General features: G+C 44.1%; 1 protein-coding gene across 5 annotated transcripts in view; it reads right to left on the reverse strand.

Moving 5' to 3' along the window:
- tcf4 (transcription factor 4) overlaps positions 1 to 25,091 on the reverse strand; it is a 112,853-nt gene extending 87,762 nt beyond the window's left edge. For 4 of the 5 annotated variants that reach the window (XM_086134214.1, XM_086134216.1, XM_086134212.1 and 1 more), the window contains exons 1-3: positions 24,149 to 24,773; positions 23,820 to 23,858; positions 21,539 to 21,611 (exon numbers count right to left, since the gene is read on the reverse strand). In XM_086134214.1, coding sequence (XP_085990340.1) covers positions 21,539 to 21,611; positions 23,820 to 23,858; positions 24,149 to 24,220 — 184 coding nt within the window. In that variant the 5' untranslated portion in view covers positions 24,221 to 24,773. The other variant, XM_086134213.1, reaches the window with a different exon arrangement.
- Between the last annotated feature and the right edge of the window lie 668 nt (positions 25,092 to 25,759).

Genomic DNA, 25,759 nt, shown 5'->3' on the forward strand with positions numbered 1-25,759 from the left:
GCATTTTTTGAGGAAGGAATCACATGACTGACTGACAGAAGTACGACAAGAGTAGGCTACTCAAAGACATTATTCCAAAGTAAATTGACTTCGGATTTATTTTCTCTCAACTGCATGTGTATATTTTTTTTCTTTTATCTGCCCCTCAACACAGGCTCCGACTGCTCTTCTGCCAAGACAACAAAATATACTCGTACGACCAATCATGAGGACAACACCGCTTCTAATGATAGCGGCAACAATAACATCTGCGCATAAAAACGTATTTACGGGTCCAATAAAAAAAAAAAAGAAACAAATCCCAGACAACATGGCCCGTGACTTGGCAACTCGGACATCATTTGGCGCACAGTGAGAACTCATTGGGGAACCGTGCACCTCACCATGAGCGATCAGTGCTCTTCGGATCACAACAAATTATATCATCACCATATTGAGCGCTTTTATTTGGGGGAACTCAAGAACGGTACCTCAAAGCGGTACCGTTTTGTCAACCACTGCAAAAACGGACTCCTCTCAAATTGGACACCGAGTGATCAAACCTGGAAGAATCTGCGTTTGCTTCATTCAGGACCACAAACAGGCTTTAAACGACAAACAAAATGGGCAGTTACAGAAGAATTCCGAGAGGAAGTTACGGTTCAAGAGGTTAATGCCCAGAAATGCATTAACGTTTCTGGGTGATGCACATTCAACGCGTTACTATGCCTATTCATTCTCTGCACAACCACACGCAAAGATACACATACAAATCGGCACACAAACTGCCATGCACATGCTCGCGCGCGCACACACACAAACACACACACAGGGGCCAGTGTTTCCTGTCATTAGGCAGCAGAGCTGTTCTATAATTAGAACATCTGGACTCAAGTAAGTTTAGTGCCAAAGGCCTCACACACACACACACGCACACACACACTCAAACATAAACACACGCGTGTCTCCGCGCAAGCACACGTGCACACAAAAACACACGCAGGCACACATATCACACACGTAAATTATCGTTTATTTTACTTTTTTAAATTTTTTTTCTTTACTTGTGTCATTTTATGTTGCTTGTTTTCTCGCTTTTTTGTTTCGGGGAGAAAAAAAAAAGCACATTAAAGTAGCAAAACAAACAACAGCTTGGAGAGCTAATGGCACACTAAATGAAGAGAGTGAGGAGCCTGTGAAGTAAGAGAGGGAAAGGGAGAATGGGAGGGAGCGACAGGAAAAGTAGAGAGAAAAAAAGAGATTAGCAAGTTCAAACATGGTTTTCTTGAATCAGCAGAGTTTTTTTTAAATACTCATAGCCTACAGATGCTTTTCCAAAAAGAGAGATTAATATTGATAATAGCAGGGTCTTCCCTTTCTATATTTTCCCCCTCTCTGCAAGTGGAAGAAGAATAAGAAGCCCGGCTGATTCCTTTGACAACCGCCCCCCCCCCCCCCTCGTCTTTCCACACAGACCCATGTGAAGCCGAGCCAACTGTGGCTTAGATCTCTACACACCATTACCAGCGGAGGAACAAAAGGAAATTACAAAAAATAAATAAATAAAATTGTCGGCGACTAAAAAGCAGCAGAGTTTGCAAACTTTTAAAAGTAGTGAGAACAATGCACATGAAAGCAGCGAGCCAAAAGGACCGCCTGAGAGCAAGTTACATGCGGAACAATAACACGGTGCACGATAGCCAGTGAGAAAAGAGGAATCATTTGCATGGGTTTCATTCACAAACAAAGACGCTACAAATGCCTGTATGCGCAAGATTTAAAGGTCGGATACAATCTTTTCTGGGCCGCTGATCTCCCCTTCAGTTTATTCACATTTCCAAAAGAATTACCGTATTTTCCGCACTATAAGGTGCTTCGGAGTATAAGGCGCGCCTTCAATGAACGTCCTATTTTAAAATGGTTTTCATATCTAGGGCGCACTGCTTATAAGGCGCATAAGAATTGAAGCTACAATAGTGGCCGATGTTGCGTTATGCATCCACTAGATGGAGCTACGCTAAAGGGAATACAATGCAATGCAGCTTTATATATTTATATGGATCTTTCACGACCACCGCAACAAAGCGCTTGACAGAACATTTAAGATACTACGTCCAAGAAATCAGAATATTGATCCATTTATAAGGCGCATCGGATTATAAGGCCCACTGTCAGCTTTTGAGAACATTGAATGCTTTTAGGTGCACCTTATCATGAGGAAAATACGGTATTCACACTGTGACATCGAGCGACCTCATACTTAATTGTTAAAACAAACAAAAAAAGAAGAATGAGTGACACAGCATCAGCAGCAATTGCTCACTATCTTCCCTGAGATGCTTTTTGAGAGTAACTCAACTGGTGAACTTTCCAATCCTTCGGCCAAAAGACTCTCACGACATTATGCAAGTCTCATATAAAGTGTATCTTTGGCCTTGGGTAAGCACAGTTTCAAGTTCCCTTAAGAGAGTTGCGTAAAATATATGGAAAAAGCAACCTGGAAGTTCTTGTTGAAGGTTGAGGTCGAAGATGTTTGGACTCCTCACAGCTCGAGTCATCAGTTCATCCATCAGTGAACTCGAATTAAGCAGCGGCAAGGCAAAGTGGCAGAGACTGAGACGGCGAAAGAGCAAAAGAGTGAAAGAGAGACCGAAAGAAAGGGAGAAAGACTTGTCTCGAGGTAGATGTGGATGTGACAATTCAATTAAGGCTTCTTTCCCTCCGAGGAGATTTCTTTTTTTTTGTGTGTGTGTGTGTATGTTGGTTTTACAAAACTATCTCACAGACACCTGCCAGCTCCGAGTTACTGCAAACAGAAGGATAAGTCGGGCTTAATCATACCACGAGAGAGGAGAGACATTTTCACAAACTGGAGAAAGTCCAAAAGGTTGGATGAGGGGCTGCAAAACGGTCTTCCAACAAGTGCACAAAGTAAATCGGCAAACAGTTGGGCTGCGTGAAACAAGCTCAGAAATTGTGTACCTTGGCATCATCTTAAAAAAGAAAACAGCCTACCTTCTGATTTGATATGTTCTATTCACTCTCATCCTGTCAACCTCAAACTTTTCTAGGATGGTAAGCAGAGGTTTTTTTTTCTGACTGTTGAAAACTGTGAGTTTTTTTTTTTGTTGTTTTAGAATTTGGGAATTTTGAGGGGTCCTTGTGGAAATGAGGGATAATTTGGATTGAGCATGACTGAAAAGAGGAAGATTGCTGCTGTCGGGCGTGAAGAAGCGGGCCGGTAAAAGGTAGTTCAAACTAGATTGCCGAAGATAGTGGTCATGCCTTGAAGAGACCCACAAAACTCGAAAGTAATCATGTAAACATTGATCCCAAACAAATTTTCTGCAGCTGAAACATCGGCGCTGCTTGCTTTTCCCACACCGTTTCCTACACATAATAAACGTTAAAGCATACAAGCAAATATGAATAGCAAACGCAGTAAAAACATCAGTTCCAGCCCGCATCATATCAAAACCCCCCAAACAACATCATCACTCATCATGAGACACAACGGACCCCCTCCCCCTTTTAGAGCCGGCCTTGGGTAAACAACAATTTCAATTTCCCTTTTAAGGGCAGCGCAAAGGGCCCATATGGAAAAAGCAACTTGGAAATTGCTTTCGCCAGAACAACATCAAACTGGCCAACGTCAGACGTAAGCCGCTCATAGCGTAGCGGTTCACTCCCCCGATGTCCACGCAGGCCGCACGGTTTCACTTCCTGCTTAGTGGCGGCGTGAATAGTTGGCATCTCGCTACGTGTCCCGCAATTGACAGGCGGCCAGTGATAATGCTGCTACTGTTGATGCGCGGGTCATTACACAATCTACACATCTACTAGATGTCACCATGGTTGCACAAAAAAAAAAAAAAAAAGTATTCCTCATGAGTTCCCCTTGGACAGACAAAGACGCGTCAGATTCCGGCATTCTCAATTCGAGGGCAAATGTGCTGCCGCAGGTCTGACGGGATCAATAGGCGATCTTTGAGCTACGGAGCAGATAAATAGCGACGCTGGCACACATTCATTCACGTGCACCTGTGCAGGAAAGGCTGAGCAGAGGCGTGTGTGTGAGTAGGCGACGAGGAAGTGAGAGTGGGGCTCAGGTGAATTCCATCGGCTTGCACCCAAACTGCTAATAAAAGATCACCGAAACCATGACGGCATTAACAGCCATTTACTGAGAAATCGGTCACGCAGTCGAAAAGAAGAAACCATATTCAGCTTCAGCTCCCACTGAGTGTCTCGCACTTCGCGACAGTATGCGGAAAGTGGCTTTGGATGTCGACAAAAGCGCCGCATAAACGTGAGGCATTGTCATCATCTGTATCATTCTCCCGTGGTAGTCGACGTTGAGGTACCTCAAGACAGTTGCTTGAAAAACTTAGTTGAAACTAAATGGAGCTACACTGATTCTTATCGTTGACAAGCGGATTATAATCAGGGATTTTTTTTTGTGGAAAATGTATATTTATCTTTTTGTGGGTACGGCGACCGTTGTTACAGACTGGGAAGAGGTTCATCGTGAGATATTGCCACCTGTATGGCACCTCCTTTTCTGGAAACGAGGAGTGCAAAGCCGCTAACGAGTTAGCATGTCGGCATGGGTGCAAGGTTGTAGGGACCCACACATAGTCACAAATACGCACACACTTGCACACGCAGTTCGACAGTCACTGACAAACAACCCTCTTCGCACACACACACACACACACACAGGCCACAACAGCCAAACACACTCACACAACGTCAGCATCGCAACATATACACGCGCACACGCAAAGCAACAAATAGCGACACAGAGATAGCGCCTGCAGACATTCTCTCAGTTTCTCCAGACTTGTTGATTTTATTTTGTTTGCAGAAGAATGACCAAACATTTACAAAGGCCTCAACTCGTGCTGCATTGAAGGACGGAGACGATTGTGTGTGTGATTGTATGGTACGGCCACGTGACGTGAAAAGAACAACAGACTAAAAAGTTCTCTTAAAACCCTTCAACCCAAGATAACAGAGAAAATTTTACCTGTCGCAGAGGCTCCTCGAATTCAAAAACCACGCTCAGACCTGTCACTCTGCACAGAACCCTGCAAACCTCCTCATGTTACAAATTCCTCCATGACAGACTGCAAACGAGTTTTCTTTTAAAGGAGAATCCCACTGAAAAATTTTGAATCGCCGCTTCATTGACAATGCGGTCCTTTCAAGTTAAGCTGCGGTTGACTTGACTAAGCAATCGAGAAATAAACTTGATGTTGGAAACAATTTTGGGTAAAGTCAAAGGAAATTCATTTGTTTAGCTTGGAAAAGTGCATTTGAGCTGTCAAATACGCCTTGACATTGATATATTTCACTTTCAGGGCAACATTTTCAATCCATGGGTCTGTCCATGATGGGTTCATGGGAGTCTAATTTACTGCCGGACAATGGAGACACATTGGACAACAGAGAAAAGCAAAGCATTTATCTTTAAACGAAGAGCACCATCTAAATGAGGGGAAAAAAATATCTTCAGCAGTGCTGAAGTGCTTCATGAAGCTTCATTTTACTGGTATGAGGCGCTTTGACGGAAAATAACTTGCTCTCGAAATGGAAAGGAAAAAAATGCAAAGTGGAAATATGAAGATGAACATAGGACGTTTTAACACAGTTTTAGTCGAGCGTACTGACAAGCCAATCTGCCTGGATATCATTTGAGGCTTCAAATCTTCAGCGGCACTTCAGTTCATCCCATGCAAAGATCGACCAGGAATTTGCAAAGGTGATTGAACTTCACAAGCGTTAAGTTGCTCACCTTCGCCCAAAGTCAACTATGGCTCCACACACCCGCAACACTAATTGCGAATTTTAACGGCGAGTCAGACAGGTGATGTTGTGTCCGTTCTTTGTCGGCTTCCCAACATTTTCAATGTTCCTCCCTCCGACTGCCAAAGTCCTTCCCTTTCATTCTTTATTTACTTTTTCATCGTCCCACTCCTCCTCCTCCCTTTACTCTTTCTTCCTTTTGTCCTTGTCTCCCACCACTCGCCAAGCCTTCTGTCATCACCTCAAGAGGAGGAGGTTGCAGCTGGTGTAAAGTCACGGGAAAATAATGACAGGCACCTGCCCGCAGTATCCCCACATTGCTTTCGAGTGCATTATGGGAGCGCACAGGCAAAAAAGCAGAGCGAGGCCTACGACAGATCTCAAAACAAAGTTGTTCGTTTTTGCTCAGCGAGTCCCTTAAAAGCCACCAAAAGACCCCACGGGACTTCTCGAAAAGCAACTGAAGCTGAACAGTATCGGCTTCACAAGCACTTAAAAGTCAGTTGCAGTTGTTTGTTGTTGTTGTTGTTGAAGTGAAATCTAATTGCAAGAAATATTCCTCTTCGGTGGGGAAAGGACTCGTGATGAACACGTTGGTCAGTAAACTGAGTTTACATTGATGTTGCACACTACAAATACAAAATAAAAGTTGATAACAGCGTGATGGTCCCAGAGGAGCGACGCATACGACACGCTCGAAGAAGAACACGTCGACACTTTGTTCTCTTTGAATCAATCGAGAGGAAACTGTTCAGCAGAGTGAGAATGCAGCTTGTTAAGAAAACAGGTAAACATCTTCAGTGATAATTTGCAGCCGTTTGTTTGCCATCAGGCCAATTTGTGTTGCCCCCCCCCCCCAATCCCACCACAAACGAGAATCATAAAGTGTGTCTGAAAACAGCAATCCAATTAATTCACACTTACAAATGTTTCTCCATCCCATGAAAGCCACGTGTTATTTTTTTTAATTTATCCACAGTAAGAAATATTGCACATAAATAATCCCAGCGGTATTTTTATGGTGAGGGCGGAGCTTAAATGCCAGCAGCGGTGAAATCGGTACAAAATGTCACTATGCAATCTCCTTGCCGACATTGCAGCCTTGTTGGGCCATCCACCACCTAACCAGAACTGAATCCATCCGTATTTTCCATAGTAGCGGGTAAACATCATCATCAATGAAGACATCCCCTTGACAAGCCAACATATTAACAGTTCTCGTTGCGATTGCTCGGCATCAATGAGGAATAAGAACTTGAAGGCACACGCCTTCACACGTGCGCGCACACGCAGCACCAACAGAGGCCCCACGGAGGTTTCAGCGACCAGATGTCAGAAGGGCAGCGTGTGTGTGCGTGAGTGTCTGTATTGAGTTTAAGCTGCAGCACTCCATAACTTCATTGAGCTCAAGAAAACACCAAGCCATACTCGCACGCACACGGGCAAACACTAAAGTGAAGGCTTCCCTTTTGAAAACCACATAATACATGTCAGGGCACGAAGTAAGTAGAGCTCTGCTACTCTATCTCAACACATGAAGGTGTGCGTGTTTGTGTGTGCGTGCGGGTGTGTGTGTTGTTGGCCCCAGTGACACAGGGTATTTCCCAACTCACACGACTCAGCTCATTCATTTATTTTGAAAAGTTAATTTGTCATGACTTGGCTTGACAAAGCGTGTTCACATAATACTGTTTTTTTTTGTGACAAAAGTTTGCAAGTGGCCTCCGTGAGAAGCGTCTTTTTTGCTCAGCGAGACACAAGTCATGGATTAACGGAAGGGGTGCGTGTTAATACAATGTGCAGGGCAAGGCGATTTCTCTGCTGCATGCGCCACATGCATGGATCCCCAAATTAATTGTCAAAGTGTCATTTGGATGCTCGGCGATGATGCAACGCCCCAGTTCCATCCAACACTTGTCACAGTAACAGGGGGCGGGGACAAACTGTGTCTTATTTGCATGAGACAGGACCCCGCTCTCCCAATTAGAGTTTTTATGTATTATTTATTTTTTATAAGCATCTATCAAGAAGCCAAACAGTGTGCTATCCTTGGGATCGTTCAATGCAGGCTTGTCATTGACATGTTAAAAGCGGGGTACTGTTTCACTTGGAGAGAACATTAAAAAATTTTGGGATAGCCTGTAGCTGACGTTTTTTGGCTGAGTTCAGTCGCTGTTTTGGAAAAAAATTAATCTATGTCTTCCGTCGTGATGGAAACACATCTGAGTGCATGTGCGTGTGTGCGTGCATATGCGGCTGTCAGACTCTATAACTCAAGTCATTATATGAACGGAGAACAGAACTTGCTGCTTCCCATATCCCATTGTTACTATTGAGAGAACCTCAAGACCGTGTAGAAACTGCAACAAGCGCGCAATGCCGACAGACAAGAAAGTGCAAATGAAACTGGAGAACGAGAACTGCATTCATGTGAGATCCCCACACACATGCACAAACAGAAACAACAGTAGTACGAACCGCATATTGCTCGATACCCCGTGGTACGTATTCACGGCAACCAAGCAGCCAGGAAAGCTAAAAAGACATTTGATGGGGAAAAAATAAATCTTTGATGTGGCAAATACGGTTTTCTGGGGGCACTTTCCCATCTAGATATGAACCGAATCAATACGGTCTTAAGAACACGAACTTAGTCGGTGAACTGTGCGGCGCAACCAGAGATCATTTGGTTGAAAAGCAGCTTTCAAGAGGATTCCCTCGCTTTAGTCTAAAATACGACAGGGAGTTTCAGTGTGCCGTCATTTTTTTTTTTTCTCGAGCTTTTGGTTGAGTTACAGCTGTCTGCTTTCCAACCCTCGTGATAAATATGGCGATATGAAACAGCTGGTTACTCTCCATTGCTTATGTGATGAGTCAAAATCAGGCGTGAGCCAGCTGGAAGGAGACCGAAAAAGTCTCATTCAAGACCTGTGGCAAGGAGAGAAGAGCGGATCACGGCAACATCTGTGTTTGTCTGTCAGTAATTAACAATAAAAACAGATTCATATTAGCACACGGTCGGTGATACAGATTCTTGACCAGGAATAAAAAAATAAATAAATAAATCCCACCTGTGTTAACAATTGTTTGATGATGAAATTCATTGAAAAATTAGAGTCCTCTTTCTAATCCTTGTCGTGACGCTTCAGAGCATGATTTGTGTATGTTTTTTTACCAAGTGATGCAGTCTGCAAAAATTTAAAATGTGACACATGTGGCGTGAAAAACAAGATTGCGTTGAAATTTCCCTTCCGATGATAAAAGAATGAGCTGGTTCATGACCGCTGTGACTCTGGAGAAGAAAAAAAAACCACTGATCGCCACGTGATAGACGAAGCTGTGTTCGTGCTCATCTCTCAAGAGCGTTTCAGAAAGAGACGGCGAGAAAATTCTCTGGATCTCATTACTCCCATTGACGGTTTTCAGAGGATTCACAGCACTGTCAATATTCCAAACCAGAGCATCATATAAAGACGAGGCAATAGAACCCACATCCATTCACCCCCCCCCCCATGCAAGCAGACCAAAAGTGCAAGTCAATGTGCCGTGCGCCATCTCTCTGGCGTTGCCCTTGCTCACAAACCGACTCAACTCAAACTAGATTGCATTCCTATCCTTTCGCATTCGAATACTTCAACATCCACGCAAAGCACGCCGCGCTCCAGATGGGAAAGAGCTGCGGAAATGTGGAGCAGGGGCTGCAGCCCTGTGAGTGCGGGCCACTGTAGGGACGGAGAACAGTCACTACTTGTTTTATTGCCTCATGATGAACACCTGCAACGACTGAGGGGGAGGAGAGGGGGTTAAAAAAAAAAAAAAAAAAAAAGGTCGAGGGCAGACAAAAGGCTCACATCTGTGTGTGTGTGAGAGAGAGAGTGAGGTACTAAGGGAATGTGTCTGTGTGAGTGTGTGTGTGTGTGTGTGTAGGTCTCAGGTTACATTCTTGCGGACAGGCTGCCAAATGAGACCGTCTGTGCACATGCGGCTCACAGCCTCCGACGTACACGCGCCTTCATGTGCTGGTAACTTTGTAAGTAAATATCCGGCACGAGTAACTGAGTTGCCGTTAATTTAGTCAATGGTAAATACTAATAATCCGGCACTTGTAATCCGGCAAAATAACGGTCAGTACTTCATACTGCATACTTGTTTGATGCTCTCCTCGCTAAAATGGCAACAGTCATCTCACGCGGGTAAATGTTCGATCTGCTTCACGCCGATAGCTTTGGAATCGTTTGGTTGGGACCTCTCAGAGGATCTGTCTATCACTGTCATAGTTTCACACGGGAGTATAATTCAATAAAGGGCTCTGAAGCAGGGCTCGCTCTTCATATCGAGGAGTAAAAGCTTCTGGCAGCCAAGCGGCCCTCTCCAAAGTCAGCACATCGCTGCTCATGGTGGGAACCGGCGTTAGCATTGCTGTGTTGAAACAGACTGGCCACTGTTGGCCACATGCACATCAAAATGATTTTTTTTTCTTTTACTATCCCTGATATACAGTTTTTAAAAAAAAATGTTCTTGTTGCATGCGCAGTTCACACTTTGCCTCGGTACAGACCGATGAGGCTCAACAAGTGAAAAGGTAGCCATCTCCTTTGGCTTCGCTTCTGTGAGCTCGCCTCAAGGCTTCGCTCTCAAAAAGGCATTTGTCTGGAATCAAGATCTAACTTGGAATTCGTCAGATGGAATGAGAGAGGTGGTAGATCTGGTGTAAAAAGACAACAAAATGAAAAAAATTTGGACTCTGGCTATGACCTTAAAATTGTCATTCCTTTCCCGCTCACTCTCGTGTCATTTTCTTTTGCTATACTGTGCGCATTTATGAAGAATTCAAAACTTGGGGCTGTCCCATAGACCAAAAGAATCCATCTCGGCAGGTTAAACACCCATTCAGGAAGCAGTTTATTGAGGAAACGGAGAGTGGAGCGCCTGCTTTCCTGAAAATTCAGCCATGCCCCACGGTGACGATTTATTGCCGTTACCTTCAAACTTTTGGTTCAAAAACAAAAAAGGTAGAAGAAAATGATTCGCTCGGGACAACAAACTAGTCTGAATCACCGGTGACTCGTTGAACGCACTTTTCCACACGTAACGCAGACCGCGGACCCCGACACAAACGGGTGCTGGAGTGACTGATGCTTAACTGCCATTTTCGAACAAAATTAGCTCCTCGGAGAAAAAAACGCTCATTGCCGTGTTGCGTTCACACTGCAGCCGAGGTCGTAGGAACGTTTCTGTAAATCAGGCTGACACGGCAAACGGACCTGCAACTGCACCAACAATGTAGGTGGCAGCAGATAAAAGACTTGTCTCCATTTTGTTGTGACTGCTCTCCTGACCCCCCCCCCCACCCCTCCACCATTCGATCATCTGATGAGGCCAACCTTGCTTCCCATGTAAGCTTTTAGACGGTTAGACAGAAGCCGATGATTGCAACACGGTGAAGTTAATCTTTTTAGGCCTAACATTTTCATCAATCAAATATATGTGTCACGCTGTCATATGCCAATCACAATCCAACCACCTTGTAAAGCTAAAAAGCAAACAAGCAAAAGAAAAAGAAATCTAAGGGTGTTTTCCAGATGTCTTGTTTATTTTGGCTGAACTGATCTCTGGTTCACGCAACCCCTCGGTGTGGTTTGTTTGGGCAGGTGTGAACACAGCATTTGAACTTGGGTACAGACCGCTTGGAGAAGTGGTCTTGAAGTTCGGGGATGGTTTGTTTATCGTGTCGTGTGATCTGACCTCGATCGGACCAAATACGCAAAAGTTCAGAACATAGTCAGACGTGTTTGAACGGGGAGCGCAGACTGTATCATGTCAGCATTTTTACGTCACTTCTAGACACCCGTTCGAATTTGTTTCTCGAGACGAGAACCTTTATTTATTAAAGATACTGTACACACTTGGCGACAGTTTGAAGCGAAGCGCTAACATCCTGTCGCCGTACACAGAAGCTGACAAATACCGAGGGACTGTCCATGCAGGCTAATAGCGAGCAGTCACTTTTCACATACTGCGGAAAGCTACAAAGGTACACGACAATGCAACAGCTGGTTTGAGCGCATTCCGGTGATGTGGTTTATACTGACGAGCCAAATGCAACTCAAATATTTAGCTGTCCGCACAGAAGTGCGACAAAAATTTCAATGACGCACACTAGATTCAGAAGTTGAACATTTTCGGACATAAGGTGTGAGTCGGATGTCAGCTAAATGTGATGCGGACAACACAGCATCAGAAAATAAAACAAAGAACTACTTCGGAGACGGCGTTTAGCTTCTTAGCTAGTGAACCTAGCTTCTTAGCTTGTCAACGTAGCTTTGTGTAAACATCATGAGGTCACAAATAGGATATGTTACGATTAGTCACAAGAAATTTGATAACCAGGCAAATTTGTCCGAAGCTGTTTATCTAAGGAAGGTCCGCCTGATAGATACCGTTTTGTCTGAGGCTGCGTTGTTTGATGCTCGGTGGTACACTCCATTGACTTGACGGGTATTTTACCGATACTGTTTCGCTTTAAGTGCGACTCCATAACAATGGCATTTTTTCCCCAGATGAATTTGAAGCTGATGTCTGATACGTGGCAATGTAGTTCCATCAAAACCTGTCCGACACCCGTCTCTGACAACCGAGGATGGCCTTAAACATACACGGTCATTGCATGTGTATCGTTGTCTCTCATTGCTTTTGTAACGCAAGATCATGAAGCAGAATGACGGCATTTGATTCATGTTTACAAGAATGCGTTATATTCTTTTGAAAGGTTATTTGGTTTGAAGTGCCTGAAGTAAATCTTTAAGATCTACACCCCTTGGCTTTCAGTCACACGGCAGCAGTGAAACAACTTCATTATGCCGCATTTATTGGATAATTGGTTCTTCGGATGGCTGCAAGCTGCCAAACGATGGCCATCCAACAGACAGCGGGAATGAAAGTTGAGTGTGTGTGTGTGGGGGGGGGGGGGTGAATGGGCTGGAAAAGATGAAAGCCTGGAAAACCCCCTGAAAATAAAATGCCTTCTTAAATATGCTTTTAACCAACGGCAAAAACTGCAGCAAGTAATGTTTCAGTTTCAGGTTATAGCCAAAATGAACACATTATGGATGAGTGTAAAGTGTAGCAAGAGGCACACTTCCTTTTTTTTTTTTTTTTTTTTTTTTAAATAAACAATGCGATATTGTGAATTTACCTGAAGCCAGGTGAATTAGCCACACAGGAAGAATTTTCATTTTCACGTAAGCCGTCAAGGCAAGTTACCAGTTCCAAGCCTCACACGAACAGTGGACACCCTTTGTGCAAAACGACACGTTTTTCACAGGGAGCAATTTTAGGGGCGCAATGGTTGAAGTGAAGAGGGGAAAGCGGGACAAATGTTTATACTGAGGAGTTCTTGCTATTCAGCGCCCTGAGAGAATGGAATGTGGCGGGAAGATCAATGTGTCTCTCTCGATGACACACACATACACACACACCCACACACACACACACACGCTTGCACGCGCAGGCGCACGCCAACACACCGCACACGCGATTGCAGATGTTCCGAAGCTATGAGGAAGGAAAACCTTGGGTCTCTTCAGGACATTATGAACTTGTCACAAACATGCCAACGCGCACAAACACACACACGCACGCGCGCACACACAGTTAAAATGTGACCACGAACCTCTCTTACAACAACAGAAATACGAATATTTTCTTGCTTTCACCTCATTTTAAAAACCAGGCCAACATCAGGGAAGGAAAACAAAGTCAACACTTGCACACAAAAGGCAAATATTATGGAATAAATGGTGTGTGACATTGGTGGTTTCTTCTCTCTCACACTTGTCCACAGAAGAACACACGCAGTCACAAAATGTGTACAGATATGCATGTACTCTTGTTTTCCCCATTTTCTTCTCTCTCTCTCTCTCTCTCTCACACACACACACACACACACACACACACACTGTCTGGCCCATCACAGGACCAGATGGCACTAGGGGTGTTCCAGACAATTTACAATCTTTGTGAGTGTGCATGTATATCAGTAAGCGTGTGCATGCATGTGTGCCAGTGTGTGAGAAAGAGAGAGAGAGAGAGAGAGATTTTCCAAGCAACCCCCTCACACTTTTTGCCCCACGCACGCACCCACGCACGCACACACATACACATGCACACACACACACGCACACACGGGGAATTGGCAGTGCCACTCTGGTGTGCCAGCACTGCCAAAGCCCGAGACTGAAACAAAAGCTGGGACAAACCATTGTGCAGCTTTCCTGCTGCATCCCACCTCTCCCTCTGAACCAGATGGTTTCATCTGCTAGTCTCTGTCGTGCGAAGGTTCACTGCGTCTCTGGCAAGTCAGCGTACATTACAGGAGTACATTCAACACACTCACTGAAAAGATTCTCGGCGACACCCGCTCTAAAAGGTGGTTCGTTTCATCCATCCATTTTAAACGCCGATTGGCCTCATTAGGTCAGGGGGGAGCTGGAGCCCATCCCAGCCGACTCTTTTTTTTCTTTTTTCAAATGACAGATTTCAAACTAGACGTACACCTCGTACTGGCAAACACAATCAGCTCTGAGATCAATAACTGGGACTGTTCTAAGATCAAGAAGGACGTGCAGAATAATAAGGGCAGGAAGAAGCAGTTGATGTAAATGGCTCGAAGGAGTGTGAAGTAAAAACGAATAAAAACAAAAACATCACATGATCACAGGATGTTTTGCACAGAAAATGCCCCAAATTGTGCTTTCTAAATTTAGAAGGGGGAAAAAAAAATTGCCCGCAGAAACTGGCAACTTTGGAAGGCCAAGTGTTCAGTTTGGTAGACAAAATAAGAGAAACGGGTTCAAGGAAAAAATATAAGTTGGGTAATGAGGAGTCAGAAAATTATCATGATAAATAAGATTAAAAAAAATAGACAATGAGGCTGTTGAGGAATTCTAAGAAGCAGTCGAATTGTTACAATGAAGAGGATGAAGAAGTGGGGCACGTAACAGTGGAAGGTGCGTTTGAGGAGTCGGCTGCTCTGGCTACATTGGCTGCGATTCTATCACTGCTGGTTCGGTAAGAGCGAACGGGTGAAAAACGAGCACCTCTGTCACGTGTTGGTGTCGACATGGAGCCTGGCAGCTTTGCGGTTTCAAAGAGTATGTGCAACATGCGGGGCCAAAAAGGGACGAGTGAGGGGTGAGTCCGATCGAGCAGATGGGCACTTGTTGAACAATTGACAAGGGGTGTGCATCCTTCCACAAAAGATGATTCCAACAATTCGACGGCGGTTCAAATTTAAAAGCGGAACGATTCGATTCGACTCAGTGGGATCACGATTCGATTCGATATGGTGCGGCTCATGTAGAGACATTTTTTTTTTGTGATATATAATTTTGAAGTCACTTGTCAGTACTGTTCAACGTTATATCGCTGCAATTAAAAATCATTCCATATCTAGCTAGATATATTTCAAAGTGGAACAATTCGATTTGGTTCGATGCACTCATATTTTTTTCCATCAAAAAAGATTTTCCGGCGCAGACTTTTTATGACGCTTCGAGTTGGCGTACCCTACATCCTCTGATAAAATTCAGCCTAGTGGTCCGTTTGGCAACATGCTACGGACCTTGTCGCGCAAACTATTAGCACACTGACTGGCGTCCAAGAAAGTGAAGAAACGAAATGTGAAGTACGTCACACATAATGAGACAGATTTACCCTAAATTGTACGGACATCTATGCACTCAATTTCTGTGCCTGTCTTGCATCTCTAATCACTCTCCACAGTTAATGGCAAGCTATTGCGTCTGAATCCGACACATTACCTGCCGCAGGTGTCCAACAGATGCCTCTAAAATAGGCACTCGTGACTCAAGGAAAAAAAAAAAAAGAAAAAAAAAAAAGATAAGCTGAAGACGACCAGCAATTAAACGCTGACAGTTTTTCAGACAGGAGCCATTTAGTCGTCTTATTACAAAGCGTATCGGAAGGCAACAAAACACTCAAGCGCTGACAGTTGACACATTTCGGATCAGACGCATCAAAAGTGACCAGTGGGTCTGAGCTTACAGACCAACGTGAAAAGGGAAAAAAAAAGTGATCTCGAACGCTATAACTGAGCCCCAACTAGTCTTAGCTGTGCCTTTAGGGAAAACATATGGAGTGCCGCCTCGGTCGTAAGTCGGCTTGCCGAAGCAATAGCTTCGTCAATCTCCTGAGCTTTGTCAGAAAAAAAAAAAAAAAGATAAAGAAATAAATAAAAAGCCCTGCCAAGTTCTAACAGACGCGAACACTGAAATCGCTGGCGTTATTAGCGGAGTCATTATTAGCCTTTGAAAAGGAAATGGAGCTCATAATATTTGCCATTATAGCTAAAAACGCCGATTAATTCTTAATCCGTACCTCAATTAAGAGCATTGCTGGGAGTTTTTGCCAAGGAAACAAGACAATTGAGCAGCCTCGGAGGGGGGGGGGAGAGAGAGAGAGAGAGTGAGAATGAGAGACAGAGAGTGAGAAGGTAGGAGGGTGAGGCATTCAGCAAGCGGTTTCTGCTCGCCACCTCTATTTTGAAAGCCATCATCCACGATGAGTTTGAGTGACGGGCGGAACGGAGGCTGATTTGACTGAATAGAGACAAGAGGGTGGCGGTGGGGGCGTTGTTCGCCACGTTGAGGCGCATTATCTGTTTCGGTACAAGTGTATCAAATCAAACGTGAGAGGAGATATTATTAAAGCAAACCCCTTTCAGCTGTAAGCTGTGACTGAATAAGCTATAGCAATTAGAGGAACAAAAATCCATCTTGCCAATGCAGATGCGTCTGCGCGGCTGCCCAAATTTCTCCGTAGATGTGTGAAGAAGCAAATACTGCTGCAGGGGATCATTTAAAAATTAATTTTGCCCCCCTCCCCCAAAGATAAAACAGAAACAGAATGAATCTGTTCCACCAGTGGAACTTCCACCGCCAAGGCTGCTTGCCGCCGATCCCGCTCAGAGTCATCGGAAAATCCAAGTCTCTCCCAGCTGACTGTGGGCGGCGTACACGCCGCCCCCTGCTCGCCACTCAATCACAGCGCGCATGAACAAAAACATCCATTCATATTCGCGTTTACACCAAAGGGCAATCGAGAGTATTTTTGTTAGCCTAGCATGCATTGGATTGTGGGAAGAAAGTACGCAGAGGAAAAACACACGCGGGGGAAGAACAGAATCGGCCACGCAAAGCCTGACCCTTGATTCCGGCTTCTGTGTTTTGTTGAGCGCATTGAGGTAGCCGCAATGTCATCACTTCCGGCGCTTTCTCGCTTCGGTTGCAATCCAATTCATTGATTTTCCAAACCTCTGCAGTTCGACTCGGTTCTTCCTGTGGTGTGTCTTCCACCAAAAACATCAACTAGAAATTGTATATGCTCAGTTTTATTCTCCTGCACGTCAACTGAAATAACAACTACAAGTCACCTCGCTGACAGCCAGTCACAATGACCACAGGTTGTCCTCCCCAGTGAGATTTGAGTTTTGAATAGCAGCCCCAAAGTCATATTCCTCATTCGCCTTCCAGTTTAATTGAATTTATTTCCTGCTCAGTCTTGCTCCTGTTTTTGTACCAAAACACAAAGACCGCGGACACATACAGTACTTGCATACGTGTGCAAAAATTGGTGAAATCTCCTCAACTCTCTCATTGGCACACACCTCAGTCCCCTTCTAATATTGTTTACAGGGGAACAAACAGCACATCTGAGGGGTACGAACGGTGTTGGGGGGTGGGGGGGGGGGGTTATACCAAAAGCAGCCAAGACCTGAAATAGACGAGTGGCGCTGGTGACAAGCACAGCGGAGCTGCTCTCTGAACGGCTTCATCCAGGAGGAGATTAGAAACACACACAGAGTTTGATGCTCGCTTTATCTTTCCAGGGATGATCCGAAAATAAACAACAACGCGGCAAAATCTCCCAATAATTAAAACGGTTAATCCACTTCCTGCTTGCTGATGACCGTGGGCTGAGCATGTCATGTGGGACTCTTGCACCGTTGATGTTTCGATGCTTTTGTGGATCAAGGTGAATGGAGCTCCCAAAATATGCGGATTTAGCATCTCCTTAGCTGTCAGAACCCCCCCCCCCCCCCCCTCCAAAAAAATACATATTTTTAGATTTGTGCAAGTGTTAAGAATCCATGTGTAACATATCTGATCGTGTCAATTTGTTTTATATCGACTTACGTGACAGAAAGAGCTCATGAAATGCAAATCGGATATGGAGTTGCACGAAAATAAATGGGCAGGGCAAAAATACATATTTTCTAGCAGATTTTTTGTTGTATTTCAATCCAAAAGATCTATGAAGGTTAGCGGAAGGAAAATACGTTTCAAATAATGAATTAGCCTCATGCTAGGAGGTCAGATTGCTGTGCAGGAAGTACATTTTAGCAGTATGTATGTGCATATATATATATATATATATATATATATATATATATATGCGCCCAAATCTAGACCAAAGTCATGAGTGCTGAGCAAAACGAGACATAAAATGTGAGGACCGGGTTCAGCGTCAGCATGTCCGAGCGGCTGGCCTCATCCCTTCCTTTGGAAACTGCTGCTCTCATGGCTGTGCGGGTCTATACAGTTCTAATTAGCTGCATTCACAAACAGCGCCGGGCTCATCAAAATGCCGAGGCCTGCAGAAAGCCACAGCAGGGGTGAGCAGAATGTGTGTGCGTGATGAATCTTGTACATGTGGGTGGAAAAATGTGATTTTGTTTGTGTAGTTTCAAGTTTGTGTGACAGTTCTGCGTTTGCTTTTTTTTTATGTGCATGAAAATAATTCCAAAGTGAAGATACGCACGGAAGCAGCAAAGCAAAGCTTAGCGACCACTGAAAATGCAACTAAAACAGGGTACTCCCCCCCCCCCACTCCATCCCCTCCACCAAACTCATAACATCTCTTGTCCTGTTTCACATTTGCATGCGCGGCACGAGGGCAAACCGTACCATGGCACACAAACAAGCAGCAAACGAACAGGACATCTGCAGAGTGCTGGTTTTTGGATAATAACGTAATGGCTCACCAACACGAGCACTTTCGAGTACCTCCATAGTTCCCGATTCCATTTGTACTGCTACATTCTGCTGACTGACACCCCCCCAAAAAAAGCATCTCCGATTGCCCCTAAATTCTCCTGAAGCCCCTGACATCCTATTCCCATCATGCTTGCTGGTTGTCTACCTTGCCAACATGCCACGTGTATGTAAATGTGGTGTCAAGTGCTGCGAGTGGTCATTGGATGCCCCCCCCGACCTTCCAATGGCTTTCGCTAACATTCAACCCAACTTTAGTTTTCCAGCATTGCTGCACCGGCGTTAAGCTCGGCACTCGTGTTCTCACAGCAATTAACTTCGAGGATGGAGAATCGCCTTACAACAGCTCGGGTGTGTGACAATCAGCAATGCTGTGGTTTGTAAATGGTCTCCATAAAGCAAATGGTTTCATCATTATTTTCGGCACGAGGTCATACCCAGTGGCTCACTCTGCAACCGAACCGACCGTGTTCCAAATGTCTTCCCCCAAAATATTCTGATTCATCAATGAAAACACTGTACTATTCGCTCAAGAACTGCCTCCGGGAACGCACACGCGGATGTCGCCTCGCCTTAACCTCTAAGGCACATCGATGCACTAAGGCTGAGTGGAGTTCCCACGCTTGAAGAACTGACACACTGTTCGTAATATACTCTCGATGCAAGTGTTTTTTATTATTTTATTATTTCCTATGAGGGCGGCCCGGTAGTCCAGTGGTTAGCACGTCGGCTTCACAGTGCAGGGGTACCGGGTTCGATTCCAGCTCCGGCCTCCCTGTGTGGAGTTTTGCATGTTCTCCCCGGGCCTGCGTGGGTTTCCTCCCACATTCCAAAAACATGCATGGCAGGCTGATTGGACGCTCTAAATTGTCCCTCGGTGTGAGTGTGGGCGTGGATGGTTGTTCGTCTCTGTGTGCCCTGCGATTGGCTGGCAACTGATTCAGGGTGTCCCCCGCCTACTGCCCGGAGACGGCTGGGATAGGCTCCAGCACCCCCCGCGACCCTAGTGAGGATCAAGCGGTTCGGAAAATGGATGGATGGATGGATGGATATTTCCTATGACAAAAAAATATTTCTTCAGTTCCCTTCCAGTTGTCATTCAGTTTTCATCCATCACAACAGTATCGACAGCGATACAGTCAGCGACATCCATTTCAGTGGCAAGTGTTAGCTTGAGCCTATCCCGGCTATCTGCGAGCTAACAAGTAGCTGTTCGGGAGGTGTCGTCGGCAGCGTACAAGAACCGGTCCTATCTGCATTTTTAATGCACTGATCTCAGCATCTGAACCGTGAAGTGCAAGCTCAACATGGAAGCCGTAGCGCTCAGTTGCTAACGCGGTAGCTACTGTACATCCTCAATGATACAGAGGTTATAGACTATGTTTATTGGCAGCCACAAGCAGAGTGAGTGCATGAATAAGCAAGTGGCTCAGTGTGAATCACCGGCTGACCGCGCCAGCGTACCTCAATGACCTACTGCACGGTGACAAAAGGTATGAATGGAAGACATATTAAGTAAGTAAAGAACTCACTCAGTCACTCACTTCGGGAAGAAAAAAAAAAGCCAAATAGGATTAAGTGAATAAATTACACACTCTGCTGGTATTATCTCATTAATGTCAATCACACTCACACGTTTCAGAACAAACCCCGCGAGTTACGACATGACTGCAAAATCGAAAGACAGTTTCCCCTCGCAATCGACAAGTCCGGGTCAACTTTCAAAGAGGCCACGTTTCACTACTGTTTGACACCACGAGCTCCACACTGTATAAGAACCACAGTGAATCCCCTGCAGTACATTCACAGGCAGGAAAGAGTGACATCACCCAATCGGAAAAACAGGAAGTCTGTGTCAGGAATGAACGTAAGTAGCTGAAAACAAAAGTCCTCCTCCAAATTGAAGAAAAAAAAAAAAAAGACTAAAAACATGTCTTGTTTTGATCATGACAATATTGACATTATGATGTAATATACTAATTATCCATTGCCTGTTATTTTTTTATTTGTTTGGATGGACTGCGAAGAACCTACACAAGATATCTAACTCAGTACTTACAAAAGGAGTATTGAAAATACTCATTTTGAGGCAGTTCAGTACATGAGTGTAAACTACCACACCAATAAAATGAATAGTTTGGCGACCGTGAAATCAAAAACTGAAACTCCAGCTCATTAAGTGAGGATATCACATTTTTCTAACATTAGGGTATTATTATTATTATTTTTTTTAGAAATCCTTCGGTATAATGCGGCCCGTCACCACAAGCGTAACGTAAACGATCAATATATTGTTGCATGAATATCTCAGCTCTCGCATTGGATCTCATCAGATTGTGCATACGACCCCCAAATTGTTGCTGCTCTATTCCGCCACTGACCCATACGAATATTTCCTTCACGAGTATGTTTTTAATAGCCAATATATGATCAAAGATTTTTTGGTTATGCATCATAATCATAAGTGACATATGAAGTATAACTCACAGATATTTAAAAAAGGTCAAAGTACAATAGTGAGCAAATACAACACAACGCCCCCCCCCCAAAAAAAACAATTGTGCGTGGTTACCCACTGAGCAGTATAGCAGAACAGCGATGAGCAGGTGTATGGGAGGATTTCAAATTGAGAGAAGAACGTACAGCTCATAGAAAAAAAAAGAAGAAAGCTGACGTACTTGAGCCGGAGAAATGTCCACTCCCCAGGGAAGTCGGTCCATTCTTTCCACTGCTAACAGGAGGGGAAAACATCTAGAAGACAAATAGAGCACACATTAGCTCCGAGAGCACAGACAGCGGCACCAAGAAGAACAAGAAAAAAAAAAATGACTGCAGTGCAGCTACATATGAAAAGCTTCATTCCAATACACCAGGGAGACATTTGGCTGCGAAATAGTGCCGCGAGAAGTATATCACCTCTCGCCTCAAATGTAAAGGTGACATCTGCTTTTCGAGAAGCAGCCCCCCCCCCCCCCCCCAACAAGAACTGAATTCCAATGGGGTACATGCGTACAACTGGAACTGATGAGTACCCTACGTGGCTGTTCTGAAAATGGAACTTGAAACGTGTCTTTTGACAGTTGGGTATCAGTTTTGCTTTGGTGGGTTTTATTTCTGAATTGCCAATTACCTCGCCAAACACTGTGTTGAGGAATGAAACTCGCATATCTGTTTAAAAAAAAAAAAAAAAAAAAATCTATCAATCAATCAAGTGCATGCATCCCGAAGTTGAAATTGACTGCTAATTTATGACAAGCAGTCTCAGCGGCGACGATGCTGCTTCAACAATACAGATGGTGAAAATTGTTCTATTTGACATCTTTGTGGAGCATCACGCCGTCAAAATTTCACATACAAATGAAGGCCTTATTGTTTGCAGTCGTAGCTGTGGCAGCACGAAATTGAAAGTTCTAATCTGAACTGGACCTACACAGGCTTTGATAACAATGAGCGTTGATGTCAGCGTGCCTCCTGTTGGGCCTGAAACGTGCGCGACGGAGGTCACGCTGGTGTCGAACGGCTGCAGAGGGGCGATGAACAGGCGAGCCTTCATAGTTTTTAGTTAGTCGCAGCTCTGTCATTTGCTAAAAGAAGCACTTTGAGTACTCGGTCACACTGGTGGGCTCTCGCGGACCTACAATCGCATCGATTCATCTTCCGCCTGCTTTCATGGTAAGGAGACACACTGGCGGGCTTGAAATTTGGTCAGATCTTTGTTTTTTGATATCTTCATATTTTTTGTGATGTGTGAATGATAACATAACTTTTCACTTTATCTCCTTAAATTATGTGTGTGTGTGTGTGTGGTATTATTCCACAGTTCATTTTTCACATATATATATATATATATATATATATATATATATATATATATGTATATATATATATATATATATATATATATATATGTATATGTCCAAAAATGACTCGAAAGCATTTTAAAGCACAAATGTAAGATTCAATCGACTGTGCCTGTGTATGTATGTGGACAATATGGTTGTTCAGGAGAAAATCACAATAAAAATAGCAATAATAATAATAATAATAATAATAATTAAGTTTAGATGCCTCACTGTCACAAATTTATCTGACACTTTCAGCAAATGCTCACTTCACAATATCGGTCCCACAGGACCCCCCCCCCCCCCCAAAAAAAAAACTGTGTTTGGTTAACAGTCCCCCTCTTAGATTGGTTGTTATTGAACACTGAGAACAGCGTGTGTTACATTTGACGGCTTTGAAACGAAACTAGGAATTGGCATCACTCCGCCATAATAGTTTTTTTCGGCATTCATATTTCATATTCATACGTTATATGAATGTCTACCTGTTTAACCGATTTAATAAGGCAAGCTATGAAAATGTGCATGTTATTGACATGTGGCATTTGCATTTCTCTGATCATTAAGTACTAAGATGCAATTATTTTTTTTTTGTCTTTTGTTCTTCGGATTTCCTGGCAAGCAGCACCACTGCCCTTCGTTGCACTTTCTAATCTGACATATCTCGCTTTCATACCAGGATTAATGGGAGTCCGTCTATTCTTCCTCATTGAGGGCTGTATCTATTTCCCTCCTCCTCCTCATCCTCATCCCCCTCCTCCTCCTCTTGTGACCAAACTTGCTCCCAGAGGGAGGTAGATGCACAGAAACATGGCCGAGAGCATGGAACACTATTTCCTGTCCCTCAAGTTCACACCACAGTCTTTTATTCCAAGGGAATTGGGGGGGGGGGGGGGGGGGTCTGCTACATTTAAAACGGGATTAGTATTTTGCGCTTGCAACAATGAAGGCTGCACGAACTGGACGTGTTCACGCGGAAAGATTTTTTTTAAACTATTCTGCAAGCATGGCACACGCATTGTATTGGAAAATTAAAGAACTTTTCTTTTGTCATGGGCAAAAGGCTGCACATAAAGGGGGGGGGGGGGGAAGAAGGACTTAAAATAAGATATACTACCATGGATGATGGGAACATTTTCAAATCGCTGTTTCGCATCTATAAGACAACAAAATTACCAATGCAGCATCAAAAATATCTACACATACAAACAAAATGAAATCACAAATATGCTCTCACTTTTATTTTTTAACTTACTCTCAAGAAATACACACTTTTTCCACTTGATATTTAAAAAAAAAAAAGAGAGCTATGCAGGTTATGCGCCGTGCAACTCATCAATTAAACATGTAAACTGTGAAAGCCAAACAGGACGTGCTTATTTACTTGCAGCCTCACCTATCATCACACTCATTTGTTTCCAAGAATAACAAATGAAATGTTCTTACCGCGCTAAAATCCAGCAAGTCGCTCAGTTCCTTGTCCGTGCCCAAAGCTGCCATCCGCTGTTGATGATGCATTTTAGCTAAATCGCACGGACCTACAACATGGAAACAAATGGAGAAAATAGATGGACAGAGGAGGGTAGACGCAGACACGCAGACAGAACTGTAGCCGGGTGGCGACGTAGATGAGGAGAGCGGAGGAAAGACCTCTTTCGCTTTTTTTTTTCCTTTTTCTTTTTTTTTTTCTTTACGCGCAGCTCCGCTCCGCTCCGGGTCTTTGCTCGCCACAGCCAAAATAAATCCCAGTAAAACAAGCTCAAAGCCTCGATCAACACGTCTAATTTCCTCTCATCCTCAGCGGGGGAAGAAAGCTCACAAGCGGGTTCCTGGTTTAAAGTCGCTGGACCCCCCACCTCCTCCCCACCAAAAAAGAAGAGAAGTGACAGAAAGGACAGTGTTTTGGTGCGTGGTGTGTTTTTTCTCGCCCTCCAGCCAAAGAAGTCCGAGCTCTCCCCGTCAAGACGCAGTTCGTCCGCCCTGGTTTGACTGTCAGCCTCAAATAATCATACAAATAAATAATAAATCGATAAAAGAACAGTTTAAAAAAAAACCTTGGCGAGCCTGACAGAAAAAAGAAGCAAACCTCCGAAGAGATGACGACTTTTCACTCCGTGCGTGTGCACGCGAGTCAAGGGGAGGCGGTTTGTGGAAGAGTCCGGGCGGAGCGTGCGCTTCTCGTGGCCGGGTGAGGGCTCCCTCCGCTCGGCTGCGCGTGCTGAAGATGCCCGGGCGCTCGGCACGGTACCCGCGCGCGTGTGTGGCTGCGAAGCCTCGGTCGCTTTCGATTCATGTGGTGGTGCGGCCACCTAGCTTACATCTTCGTCTAACACCATCGCTCCCGTCGTCGGCACTGACAATCTGCAAGGGAAAGAAAGACGACAGGAAAGCTTCGTTTCTGACACGTAAATGGACACGAATTTTTGCCGGCCACCTTCTGGGTTGAGAGAAGATGACATGACTTTACCTCAAACTTGTATTATTATTATTATTTTTTTGCAGTGCTGACCTGATTCAATAAAATGGTAGGATTGTCTTTTATTTTATCCTATGTATTTAATTTTATTTTATTTTCCATGAGACATACCTGTGTGTTCTGCTCAATCTCAATTGTGAGTGAAATCAGGGTGTCACAACCTAGATCTAATAATTATCATTTATTTTTTTAATATATATATTTAATTAAAAAACACTTTAAAAACAATTAATCAAAACCTTACATATTGTCTTCATTCCAATCAGACGGACAGATCACACCTTTAAATTTTTAAAAAATATTTGGGACGATTTTTCAGTTGTTCACTTCAGTGTGAGAAGTAGCTGGAAAGTGGATCCATAGTCAGAAGCAAAATAAGATTCTTTTATTAAAGCAGTTTCTTTAGGATCATTAACCTGATATCTTCTCAAGTCAAACAAATAAGGGTTTTTTTTTTAAAAGAACTTTATTCACCAGGGGGAGTTTGCATGTTCTCCCCGGGCCTGTGTGGGTTTTCTCCGGGTGCTCCGGTTTCCTCCCACATTCCAAAAACATGCATGGCAGGCTGATTGATCACTCTA

The sequence above is a fragment of the Hippocampus guttulatus genome, chromosome 17 (genome assembly GCF_054856545.1).
Source record: "Hippocampus guttulatus isolate MCC_2025c chromosome 17, RoL_Hgut_1.0, whole genome shotgun sequence".
In the NCBI taxonomy this organism is placed as follows: domain Eukaryota; kingdom Metazoa; phylum Chordata; class Actinopteri; order Syngnathiformes; family Syngnathidae; genus Hippocampus; species Hippocampus guttulatus.